Source organism: Melanotaenia boesemani, chromosome 10 (genome assembly GCF_017639745.1).
Source record: "Melanotaenia boesemani isolate fMelBoe1 chromosome 10, fMelBoe1.pri, whole genome shotgun sequence".
Lineage (NCBI taxonomy): Eukaryota > Metazoa > Chordata > Actinopteri > Atheriniformes > Melanotaeniidae > Melanotaenia > Melanotaenia boesemani.
Genome location: NC_055691.1, coordinates 19,377,168 through 19,390,813, shown reverse-complemented (window position 1 = coordinate 19,390,813; position 13,646 = coordinate 19,377,168). Strand labels below are relative to the sequence as shown.

The 13,646-nt window shown below is 36.8% G+C and overlaps 1 protein-coding gene and 1 pseudogene across 1 annotated transcript; one reads left to right on the top strand and one right to left on the bottom strand.

The window, feature by feature from the left end:
* Positions 1-1,438: 1,438 nt before the first annotated feature.
* On the top strand, positions 1,439-2,632 carry LOC121647056 (dispanin subfamily A member 2b-like). The gene is made up of 2 exons (XM_041996199.1): positions 1,439-1,715; positions 2,166-2,632. The coding sequence occupies exons 1-2, from the start codon at positions 1,488-1,490 to the stop codon at positions 2,361-2,363; spliced, it is 426 nt and encodes a 141-aa protein (XP_041852133.1). The 5' UTR covers positions 1,439-1,487; the 3' UTR covers positions 2,364-2,632.
* A 1,598-nt stretch (positions 2,633-4,230) lies between these two features.
* LOC121647054 lies at positions 4,231-13,135 on the bottom strand (annotated as a pseudogene).
* Positions 13,136-13,646: the final 511 nt, after the last annotated feature.

The window sequence follows — 13,646 nt, the reverse complement described above, 5'->3', positions numbered from 1 at the left end:
ATGATCTTACTCAGAAATGGAAGATTTGCAATTGTCTGCAACATCCTCTCTGGACTTCTTTTATTAAAATAAAACATAAAAAGGTAGAGTTGACTTTCAAATGTTGCAGTAAATTTTCTGGGGAATTTACTGCTGTTGACTGAGATCTTTGTGTGGTTGTCATGTTCTCTTGAACATCTGCAGTACTCGTATGTAAAACAGCTTGTGCAGTCTAAATCCGTTTTCACCAATGTACATTTGAGATTTTGTGGTGAACCAGGATGCTGCTTTCCACTCTGCTGGATACATCCATTGCATTACTGACAATACAGAAAAAGAACCTAAAATAAAATACAGTCTGCTTTAATAAAACAAAAAAAAAACTGCTATTTCCAACTGCTAATTTCAGCATCAAATTCTGCCTTCTGCAAGCTTCAAGCTCCCCCTCATCCCCTCCATTGCATGTATAAAAATGGTTCATGAAATGCTACAAAAACTGTCTCTTAGTCACGTGGCTCTCAGTTCAAAGGAATAAAAAACCAAACCCTGACCCTCTTCTATGTCCTGTATAACTGGCATAAACACCAACATATAAAAACAGCTACATAAAAAAATGTGTATGATAAAAGTAGAAATCTGCTCTCTTTTTATCTAGTTTTGATTTACAAATTTCATTCATCTGAACTGGTAGAACACGATACAGAAACTATTGTAAATGTCACTGTTGCTGTTAAGAAGTTTTGTGTTTTTCTGTCATATTAACCTTACAGTAAGAAATAGAAGATATAAAGATAATTTTCTGTCTGATCTCATCTGTCTCTCATTTTTAATGAAATATGGTTTTTTGTAACTATTTTATCTTAATGAGGTTTTATTCGTGTTCAAATATCCACAGCTCGACATTTGGAGGACACTTATAAAAGTGCAAGAGCAGGAGAGAATTATTTAACAATCCTCTGAAACAATATAATCCATTAATAAAAGCAAAACTAACAAAAAATACACAAATAAATACAGCAGACAAACACTGGTTCAGGAATGTCCAACCTGTCTATGAAAGCGAAAACTTTCATATTTTAATAGGATATTTCATTAAAGAACAGAAAACGACATAATCCCACATGAGCCAAACTGCTGGGTTTAACAGCTCATTGATATACAACCACTCGTGTAATATCTATGTCAATTTTAACTCTGTTTCATTTTCTCTCAGTCAGTGCACCTCCAAACTATTTTGAACTATCTCAATGAGAAAATTAAAAGTCATTTAAAAACAGAATGTACCAAATCTTTACGTTTGTTTAAGTAATATTTTTTAAAAAGAAAAAGTCATGTTCTGCTGGTTCTTGGCTAAATCAACTACAAATTATGTTGTTTGCTTTTGGATCACCATTGTTCAGATGAAAAAGCAGCACTACGTCTACCTCAAACTTCCTCATTCAGACACATTTAAGTTCTGTGACAGACTCCTGCAGGTGTCATTTCAAGCTACAGCTGAGCTGAGAGCAATGAATCCTGCTTACCCACCTCAAAACTACGCAGCTGATACTGTTCCTTTGCAGGGGACATTACCCCCTGGAGCACCTGGACAACCTCAGAATTCTACAGTGCTTCAGTACACCACTGTGAACATCAACTCTGAGCCCCCCAAGGACCACATCATCTGGTCAATCTGCAGCCTTGTCTACGGAAACCCATGTTTTCTTGGACTAGCAGCTCTCATCTTCTCTGTCAAGGTGAGTTTATGGGTGGAAGCTCTAAATTTTTCTGGAATTTTATCCTTCAGGGTTTTAAGCTTTTGTCAATATCTACAAAAAAAAACAAGAAAGTGTGACCAAAATCTAAGAAAAATGTTATTTAATCTGACCAAGTACCATCATGGTAAGGTTTATGGAAATAGCTTCTATCACAAAAGTTAATTAAAAGAAAAAAGACATCAAACTGTCAGATAAAGGATAGAAAAAATTCAGAAGGCAGTTTAAGATGAGTATTTTACCTAGATTATACATAACTTATAATTTAATGGAAAAGGCAGAAAACAATTTTGCTGCAGATAATAATCTAAAAAAGAACCAAAGAAAGAAAAACCCCAACAACAACGAGACTGAACTCAGTGTTTGCTGTTTTAAGTTCCCTGGATGCTGAGGTATCCATGACTCCATATCATTATGTTTTGATCTTTCCAGGCCAGAGATCGGAAGATGGTTGGAGATCTGAATGGTGCCAAACACTACGGTGCCACTGCTCGCTGCCTCAACATCTGGGCCACAGTCCTGCTCTCCCTGATATTCCTTATTTTCTTCATTGTAGTCATCGTTACATCTGTAACGGCGGCTAATGCTGTCCATTCCTATTCAAGCAATAACTATAATTTCAGAGGATAAATACATTTCTGTGTGGTGTGACTTATCTGCCACCATGACTTGGTAATACTTGTTTCTGCTCTATTTTTATGATATTTTGTGCAACTTTTCCTTTTTGTATTGAGAAAATTGAATTCTATCAGTATTGCAGAAATCTGAAGTGGAGTTGTTGTAAAAGTTTGCTTAAACAGATTCTTCATAGACTTCATGACTGCAAAAATCCTGCATATCAGCCATCGTTCTTTTTCAACAGTTTAATCTGTCATTAAAATTTTCTGTGTATATCAGCATATTTTTTCTCTTGTGTTCTCTTTTTGTTTATCAGTAACTGATGAAAGACATGGTCATATATTTTCTTTTGTATATCTTGACAAAAAAATTTTTAATTGGCTTTACACGTTGCTGCTGCTTAATTTTTTTCTGAGATAAATGGTTGCAGATGGAGACATAACATGTCAATTTATCAGTAAGGTAGTGAAGATGCATGATGTGGCAATCAGCAAGAAAACTTTTGGAAACATGAGATCTCATGTCAGTTGCAAACCGAGATTCTTGATGTTTAAAGTTAAAAAAAAAAAAAAAGAGTATTTTTCTTTTCCATTAATTATTGGCTATGAATTATTGGTTAACCTTTATTAAGATAATAAACAGCGTCATTAGCATAAACAACAAACTCTTTAATAACCATGTTGTTTTTTGCAAAAGTCAGATTATATAAATAAAATGCTAGTTATATTGTCCTGTTTGTTTTTAATTCCTCAAAACTGTGTTTGCATGTGGATGAAAGGTGCAAAAAGTTGTATAGAAAAATATTGTGTACATGTGGACATGGCCTAGTTATTTGTGACCATTTTATTTTAGATAATATACTCACATATATATCAAATATAAACATCATAAGAACATCATAGACAGCCTGGACAAGGAACTTGATGCGGTGTGGCTCTACCTGCCAGAGGTCAGTCCATGTGACCTTTGTCTCCACAACTTGTTCTCATCTAGTCCAGGCACCTTTCTGTCTCATGCCCACTGCTCTGCTCCTGAGATCTCTGGGTCTTTTGATTCCCGAAGCTACAGGATCTTGAACTCCTCCTCGATGGATTTAGGGGGGAGTGACAGCTTGCAAGAGTTTATATAGAGGGTGATGTTACTTAAGCTCCACGGTAGGCCCAACCATCTCCTCAAGTAGGGGCTGACTTTCTTCTCCAGGTCTATAACAGTGGAGTTTGGGAACTCATAGAGGAGCAGTGGTCACAGTAGCAGAGGCAGGACCCCATGCTGGTACATCTGTGCCTTAAATTTGCCCAGTAGTCCAACCCCATCAACGGTTTTCAGCCAACCCTCTAGCTCCTCACAGGTGTTCTTAATAGAGGCTGTATCCCTGAGGCTGATGTCAAAGAACTTCCCAAGGCTCTTCTGAAATGATGGGGAGTGGTGTTCCTGAAATAAAATGTCTTTGACAAAGAACCACCAGTACATGAAAAAATGAGTCTGAGTCAACAAAGGAGAGGAGGGACCAGAAAATGTGGTCATTTGGGCTTTTAGGCTAGCAAACATGCTCCCCTACAATGGAATGATCTTAGTTGGGTTGTCAGGATTCACTTCCTTCAGCTCAGCGGTAGTTTGGACAGTAGAGATGTTTTGTTTTGCATTTTGTTAAAAATCCCTTTCAGTACAAGCCAAAAAATGAACACTCTGTCCAGTGTCTTTGAAAAACCCTAAATATCTGATCCCTTACAAAAAAGAGCAAATAGAAAATATTTTTTCATAAATAGCTACATCATGGCTGCACAGATAGCAGAATAAATACAGTCATAAGTTTTATAAAACTGCAACAGATCTTCAAATGAGCAAGCGTGCTAAATACAAACAAAAAACAGCCAAACTATTTAGATTAAACTTTTAATACAGGTACTAAGTACAGAACTCATCTAAGTCTATTGTCAATTTGAGTATCAATTAAAAAAATATTCAGTTCCATTCAGATCTACGTGCCAGCCTTCACAATGGAACACAAAATGAATGTGGAAACAAAATGTTATAAGTTTCCTTTCTGTAGGCGATGATGATGCATTTCTTTAAATGTCAAATTTCCCGGTGGCAGATTTGATGATACAGGTATAAGTCAGTCATCAGTCATTTTTAATATTTTGGTTATTACTGATTATTTGGTTAATAATGATCTCTCAACAGAATTGCAAACCACCAGGAACAAAAAGCATTTCATGTTATTTCTGAGTTGAAGCCATACCGAAAAACTTTCTACACAACAAAGGCATTAGTGTTTGTTTCAGTGGATGTACACCAGCAAATTTAAAACAAAATATACCCAAGTGTGACAATAAGGATTTGAAAGGCTCTGATTTATGATTTAAATAAATGTTTTCATGAAAAAAATGCTAAATTGCAGGGACTTAGCCAAACATTACTGTCAGTAAACTCTCACTGAAGAGGGAAGCAAATAAACCCTACACCACATCAAACCGACATACACAGCCATATGTAGTACACAGTTCATTTCAGGCAAGCACATACATATGTACCTTTTAAAGCACGCATTACTTGAATACAAACTTTAGCAGTTATAAAAAGTACTGAAGTATCACAACACAATGGGACACAACCATCAGTAGTGTATAATTCATTTAATTTCATCAAATCAAAATGTAAATGAAATGTATATTTTAAGGCAATATGTGGTTAGGAGTCAAGTGTTGGAATAGACGAGATAGTTTACAGAAAATGCAAATTTTTCCAGTAAAATTTAAGTTCAATCAGGAAAAAATCAACTTAAAATATTTTATTGTGGATCATGAAACTCCAGAATATTATTTGTTTTGAGAAAGCTTAATCCAACATAAACATCATGTCAATGACAGTAATTAGCAGGTTAGTTTGGTCTTGTTCCTGGTAGATGCAGCAGGCAGAAGTTTTAAGGCATCACATCTTTGAGGATGCAGCGACGGCTGACGCTCCTGGACGGCTGTAGACGTGCACACTTGTGTTCTGAGACAGACAGACACGATTAGCATTTTATAAGTACAGCATATAGAACTGCTGTAGTCATGAGATCCTGATGACACGTTAGACTAAGTAAAACCATATTAAGAACAGATTAAAACCATCCTTTTCAAACTAGTATGCCAACTGTTAAATCTTGCATTTGATTTTATGCCTCTTAGCTGTGGGACCTAATCTTTAATATCTAGATTATCTGGGCATTTTAATTATATTTTGTCCATTTAAATGCAGTTTATTTTTTAAGAAATAAATGTGGCCTGTTTGCAGTCTTCCTCCAGAGGTAATACCTTCATTATTTGTCAAGATCCCAATGACATGAGGAGATAAAGTAATATTTAGATATATCAGGACTGTGTTTACCTTCTTGGCCTCTGCGTTGTACTTATTCAGGAGGGTCTGAACTCTGTTTCCATAGTCTGGATGGACAGCTTTCAAGTTCTCCACCTGCAGGAAGAACATGTTAACCTTTAAAAAGAGATTTCTCTCTATCTCTCTTGTTTTTTTTTTTTATTTAGTTAGCTATTTATTCATTTTTATATGAATCTGAATTCACCAATCTTTATCTGATAAGTGCTAATCGATGCTTCTGGCGTTTTAAATTTGACATCTACCTTTATAATATATAATTCTAACCCAATACTGAACAGGTCTAAGTCATGCACAGGTTGTTCACAACATTTGTGCACAAAAGTAAAACTGCAGCCTGACCACAGTTTTAAACAGAGACAGTTGTGAGCTGTGGCAGGAAACTGTTATTTTTTCCACTGTAAACCACAGGGGATAATGTGGGTTTGAGCTGTTGTTGAAATAACTGATTTGGGGGAAACACAGACATATAAACTCAAGCTGTGAAAAAGTGAGAAGATACAAAACGTGTCAGAAACAAAGTTTACAGAGATTTTAAATGGGGGAAAAAATAGTATGCATATAGTGAATAAACAGTATCTGCTTTAATAAACAACCAACTTTTAATATACATTTATTTTTAAATCATACAGCAACATACATAATAATCTTGTGCACTGGTAGATGCACACAAGAGAGCACAAAGCAGAAGTTTCTGTTCAGTTTCTTTGCTTGCCTAAGAACTAAAGCCCCCTGTAGCGTGTTGCTGGATGGTGCCTTGGGGCTCATAGAAATGGTTAACCTAATATGGGTGATAGTGGCTCCGATTGTTGGTAGAAACAATTTGAAATAGCAGATTCTCATTGGTGGCAAGTTTTTCACCAGGTTTTTTGCACAATGAACTTGACTTCAGTGTGCAATACTCTACTTTGGAATATTTAATGAATTTTCACATAAAAATGCAGATATGATAAGCTGCAGTGCTGACTGACAGACGAATATGATGAACTCACCATGCGCATCTGGATAAACAGCTGGGCTCCTTTGAGGGCACCAGCCATGTTCTGGCAGAGTCTCTGGCGCTCCTCTTCATTCAGCACTTGAGTGTAGAAGGCACGAACCTGCAATCGAAAAACACACACACGCTGACGAAGGTTGATCCAGTTAATATGTGACTCACTTAAGAGTATTTTTAATAGCAAAAAATAAATAAATAAATAAAAGGGGATCTTTTCATCTGTGGCCTCATTTTAAACTATTTCTATGTTAAATAGTTTGTACCTACTACTACATACATGGGCATTTTTATAATTTCAAATATTAAAAATCTAATCTGTGGCTTTAGTTGATAAGTGAGCAAATATAACCTATGAAATGATATAGTGTCAAATTATCACAAGATATACCTATAGTGGCAACGTTGAAAAAACTATAATTTTTTTTTTTAAAAAAGATAAAAAGTATTTAATTTGTGGAGGAGCAAAGAAGGAAGTTGTCAGATGGAAGGAGGGAAAAAAAGGAGTAGAAAATAATTTTACAATTTGTTGATGTACAGAACAAAGACTGAGGTGTTCATCTAGACTCCAAATAACCATCTCATAAATCTGATGGCATCTCTGGGAAGCAAGCCTAATCCCAAACAACACACAGGATCAAAACAATTACTATCGGAGTCACATGACGCAAGCGGTGAAGATGGCAGCTTAGCCGTGGGGCTCCGCAGCTCAGACAGCTTAATATTTTAAAAGGGAGGGATAAATATTCTCTTGTTTAAAAACTGATTATTTAAAAAGTTGGATAACTTGGCACACAGACCCAAAATGCCCAGCCAGGAGATTTCAGGATAACCCTCAAAAAGGTAGACAATACTTTCATGCTGGTATCAAATTGTACATACAAACAACAACAATAAAGGACACACACACACTCCAAAAACCAAACAATGCACACCTCTTAAAGCTAATGATATGCACAGTTCTAATACTGATTGGGTAATTTTATTTTCCATTTTTGGACCTTTATTTTTCCAGGTAAAATGTTTAACAACTAATTCTCATTTGCAAATATGGCCTAAAAAATAGATGAGCATGAGCCAGAAAAGCTTTGGCTGACAACTGATATAAAAAAAAAGAGGGTAAAGCACCAGAAAGGATAAACAGCTGCACCGGTCAATCTTCATTATTTAACACTTCGATCACCCCAACACAAAGCGGATTTGTTAACTCTGCGTCTTCGATGGCAGAGCAAAGCGAAAGCACCAACACAACCAAGAGCAGCCCACAGCTCAGTGGGAGCAAAATGCTCCAACATGGAGTGTCTTTGGCATCTGAGTTTGAAGCAGAACACAGATGCAGCCTGATCAGAGACCTTTGGGCAATAAAAGTAGGAAAATATCATTATGGTCATGATGTTATGGCAGATATGGCGCTCTTCAGCTCTTCTGTGCATAAATTATTTGACCCCAGAAAAGTCACCTGTAAAGCCTGTAACATCAGCATTACCTGTGTGACATTGTCTTCATCTTCACTGTTGTAACGCGCCACGTCTGGAGACACTTTGAACTTGGACTCAACAAACCGAGGCTGGGTCTCCGGTGCGCTAAAGCTGTTCGGATAGTAGTTTGGAGCGCCACCTAGAGGTCAGACAGATCAAACACTGGTGAGTCTAAAGTAAATTTTCTAAAATCTGACCAAAGGAATCCATCCAGTGTTGCACTAATGCAGGAGAATTGAAGAATAAAACAAATGCAGCACAATTTAAAAAATAATCTTCTAACTTGAAGCTTTTCAGGCAGCTAGAAAAAGATTATTGTCCCGAGAAACTCAGTTCAGAATGGACTCTCGTTTTATCTCTAGCTTCGTTGGAGACTTAACCAGAAGAGGATGTTTAATACAGAAAAGAAAAGCCTAGACTGCTGCCTTGCTCCAGACTGCACCTCCCAGCACTGAGATAATCTAGCTTGTAATCAAGGCCAAACAAGCTGCCACCAGTGTTGGGTAATAACACGTTATTAGTAACACCAAAACACACTTTTAGTAATGTGTTACTGTAACACAGTTACTTTTCTCAGTAACAAATACTCTAATGCATTACTCTTTCAATAATGTAACTCAGTTACCATTACCCTATGGTGCGTTTGTCCGTTACTAGGTAAATGCACTTTTAGTCCAGCAGCTGTTTACAGCGGTGATGCAGCACGACATGGGCAGTGCTGCAAAATACGCTAATTGGGCTTCTTTTTCTGTGGAGTCGCTTGTAAATATTGTCAATTTCGGCCTTGTTTTCTGAAGTGTAGTAACAATAATAATAATAATATTTGTATAGCACATTTTAAAATCAAATGACATCTCAAGGTGCTTCAGTTATAAGATAAACAAGGTTAAAAACAATAATAATTATTATAAAATAAACAAGATTACAACATAATGATCCTAAAATAACTATACTGCTTCCTCGGGCTTCCTCTGCTGTCTTTATGAAGTCCTCCTCATTCTCTCATAGTTGTGTACAAACAAGAACCCCTGAATGTAGAACAGAAACATGAACGCAACAGTCCTTGTTTTCAGGAACTAGTGTCTACAGCCCGTTTCCTTGGTTACTGCTGGCATCCAAACTGGCATGCACCTACCCACAAACACGCACAGCTTCACTTGACAGAGAGACAGAGCGACAATACCCTTGAATAAGGAAATATGTAAATAAAATATATAATAAAGAGTAGGAGAAAGGTGCATTGGAGGGCAGAACATGCAGAATAGATTTTTTGAGAAGCTGCTATATTACTTTTTACTTCTATTTATTTAATTTGTTTATTTATTTCAAATAATCTCCTGGCCCGACTTAAATAAATTAGTGTTGTTTTATATTTCATACAACACTGTAATTAAGTTATAAGGATATTAATAGGAGCATTTTTAAGAATGTTCTTTTACAAAAGTAACTAAAAAGTTACTTTTAACAGTGATGCATTACTTTTTGTGTAAGTAATCAACAAAGTAACTGAATTACTTTTTGAATTAAGTAATTAGTAAGTAACTAGTTACTTTTTTCAGTAATTAGCACAATACAGGCTGCCACAAAGCAGAATGTATGAACACAGATTATGAGACACACACAGAAAAGGAAACAAAGCCATCTATGACAACATATATTTTAACATAACTGTTTACTGGTATATGACACTTTAAAGTATCTAAATGTACAATCAACAATTTCTAAGGTGAAGAAACTTCAAATATCAGTAACCCGTGTGAATCTAAAAATCGTGTTTAGGTACTTCAAACAACCAGATTGACACAGATGCGTCAGACAGGGAAGTTGTTATACAAGAAGAGGGCGCTTCACTATCAGCTTCAGCTAAAGCAACCTGTAACCGCTCTTTAAAAAGAAATAAAACCTTATTTACGCTACTTACAAAATGTTAGGGATGTGTAAGAAAATGTCAAATGTGAGACTTTCATTTTATGCTACATTATGCACTTTGGAACAGTGTTTAGAAAAGTGCTATGTATCAAAGATTGTGGTGAAGGGGTTTCAAGAACTTTTGATGGAGCTGGAACGAAACCACACAGCTGCCCACGTTGCAGAAAACATCCGCAACATCAGATGTGTGTGAGCATGTTGAATTCATTAAAAATAGAGTTTTGAGAAAACAAACAAAAAGAGACAACAATTTTTAAATTAAACCTGTAACTGTTGTTTATGTTTAAAAATTAATATTTAGGGCAAAATACACAAATAAATATATACACATATCCAATCTTATAAGAGTTTTAAATCAACTTTCTGATGCTCTGGGCTTCCGGCAAACTGTGCTGAAAATGATTCATAGTTTCATATAGATTCATAACATTATGTCAAATGGTGACATCTAGTGGCCAATACTTGGTGTTACATTTGCATGGAAGGATTAGCTGAAAAGACCAGTGTAACGAGAACAAGTCTGGCTATTTGAGGCGTTACTGCAGACACTGTTGATCTTGATGAATTAAGTTTCAATGAACTAACAAAGGCCGATCCCACAAGAATCATTATACATTTTTTTGCATCATTTTCACGTTGATAAAATGATAACATCTGCAGTAAATAGTGACTTAAGTTAGTACTTCTTTTACACAAGTTAAGATTCAAAGGTGAAGATAGACAAAAATGTTTAATATGTGACCCTTAACATAAGTATACCTCTCTGTTTTAAAGGGCAGTCAAGAGTTTTGACCCTCTAATCCTTAAATAAGTTAAATAAATCTGATACGTTTGTAATGTCTGTGTTGGAAATTCTGCTAATCTCTTCACAGTGGAGGTAAAGTGTGAAATTATATGAAAGGTCTAAAAACACATGGACTGACACAGAACATACCCTTACAAATGACAAATTATTTGCAAACTGTGTCTGCTGTTGGTTAAAGGGAACAAAACTGCACTAATGCACATTGCCAAATTGTAGAAGGTGGTGTTCTTATTTTAAAAATGAAAACAAAGAAGGAGCTACTTTGTTAGAGTAGACAGAAATGACTGGATTTATGCTACTAAGATCTGTGACTAAAATAGTAGTTAATGTGCCAGAAATCAAATATATTTACTCATTTTTCAGTACCAAGTCCGTGCTGCTAAAACAATAACATCTGGATTGGAGTTATGTTTGTTATGCAAACATTTTAAAGCATTGAGGTATCTAAGCATAGCATTTATATGGTACACACTCAAGTTTTTACCATATAAGGTTCTCTGTCCTACAGACTGGATTGACACACGAACATGCATTCTATGCAAATGAGTATCCTATAGGCAAACTCTATGATTGGAGGACACAGGACTGAGGAATTTTCTTTGTTTAAACCCTATATAAGACAGAACGCCATATCAGGTCTTTAGGTCTTCGTTCTGGTTTTGGGACCTCCAGATTTTGCTGCAGAAATCTGTTTTGATGTCTGAACTTTTGTAATAAACTTCTTTTTATTATTCAAGTCAGCGTCCAGAAACGTTTTTGCCTGAAAGCCAATTTTTCCACATCTCCTGATCAAGATACATCAAATCTACATTATTATACAAGCTATTATTGATCCACAGTTGTTACATCCGAACTGTGGCTTACCTTGGTTGTCAAACATGCACATTGGACCATCTCGCTGGTAGTTGGCCACACGAGCCCTGAAGGGACAGTTGACAGGGAGCTGCAGGTAGTTGGCTCCCAGTCAGTGTCGATGTGTGTCGGGGTAGGAAAAGAGCCGACCCTAGATGACATGAAAAATTCAACTCTAATAAAACAAACTATGATGGCAGCAGGCTGGTTTTTTCCATTAAAAAATGGTTGAATTTCATCCAAAAGTGAAACATAAGAGAAAAGTCTGCAGCTCTGTTACCTGCAGCATCTTGTCGGGGCTGGGCTCAATGCCTGGCGGCATGTTGCTGGGGTCAAAGGCCAGCTGCTCCACCTCTGCAAAGTAATTGACCGGGTTCCTGTTGAGGACCATTTTGCGCACAGGGATCAACGGGTATTCTTTATGTGACCACACCTGGACCATAGCAAGAAGCGTTCACTTTGGCTACAGAAACTAACAATAACATATTCTAATAATCAACAAAGACTTATTGAGTCTGTGTAAAAAAAGGTTTCAGCAAAAACTAAGAGTCAACTTTAAAATACATGTGGTGATGATGCTAATGACATAAATATCTAAAAAAAAAAAAACAACTTTTTGACCTAGTTTGGTTCCATTGTGGACAGATGCAGTACCTTAGTAAGATCAAAGGGGTTGAACTGGAACTTCTCTGCCTGCTCAAAGGTCATGACCTGGATATAAAAAGTCCAGGATGGGTAGTTGCCATTGGAAATTGCATTGAAAAGGTCTCCAATGGCATAATCTGGATTGGTGGCTGCCAGATGTTCTGCCTCCTCCACTGGCAGGTTCTTTATTCCTTGATCAGTCTTCAAAAAACAAGACAGAAACTAAGGATGACAGAACACGGAGCACAGCAACAGACAATAAACCCCAACTGAAACACACCTTGTAGTGGAACTTGCAGTAGACACGTTCACCATCAGCGTTGACCAGTTTGAAAGTGTGAGAGCCGTAGCCATTCATGTGACGAAAGCCATCAGGCAGACCTCGATCGCTGAAAAGGAAAGACACCTGCACGGGAGGGAGGGGGGCGTGAGGAAGAAGACATTGACAGACTAGAAGGTTTTCTGATGGAGGGCATTAAATTACTGAGTTCAGCTACAATGATCTGCAGCACAATGCAACTGGGAATATTTCCTCAATCATTCGAAATTTTTAGGTATCATCAAGTGCATGATCTACCTGATGCAGACTTTCAGGCTTCAGACTCCAGAAGTCCCACACCATGTCAGGGTCTTTCATATGTGTTTGAGAATTGCATTTTTGGGAATGTATGAAATTCTCAGAATAAACAGTAGCAGCACAACGTTAAACAGATAAAATTTCAATAAAAGCAAATACAGAATATTTCAATTTTTTCACATCTCCTGATCAAGATACATCATGATGATTTTAAAGGTGCAGGTAAATACCAAGAGTGTTCTGTGAAATCTGACAAGATGCTTAACTGGTTGGATTAAGTGGTTAAGATTGTGAAATATAATGGAAGCATCCAGTGTTAACTAGTTTTTTACGCACACCAAATATGTGTTTGCAGGTCAACCAGCTTATGAAATTATAGAGGCCATTCCAGATTGTGCACCATATCGGCTTCTAGGACACACATCAGTTACACCCACAAACACTGTATGCTCTGCAAGATGAAGAAGACGGGATCAGCTGAGGAAAGAGACACTGCAAGCAGCAGAGATGGAGGTCCATCAGGATGCAGACACTGGAGAGCTACAGACCAAGGTGGGGACACATCAGGCTGGAGAAGGTGATCAGCTCATCACAGAGGATAAGACACATAATGACAATGATGTATGTGTACAGTTAG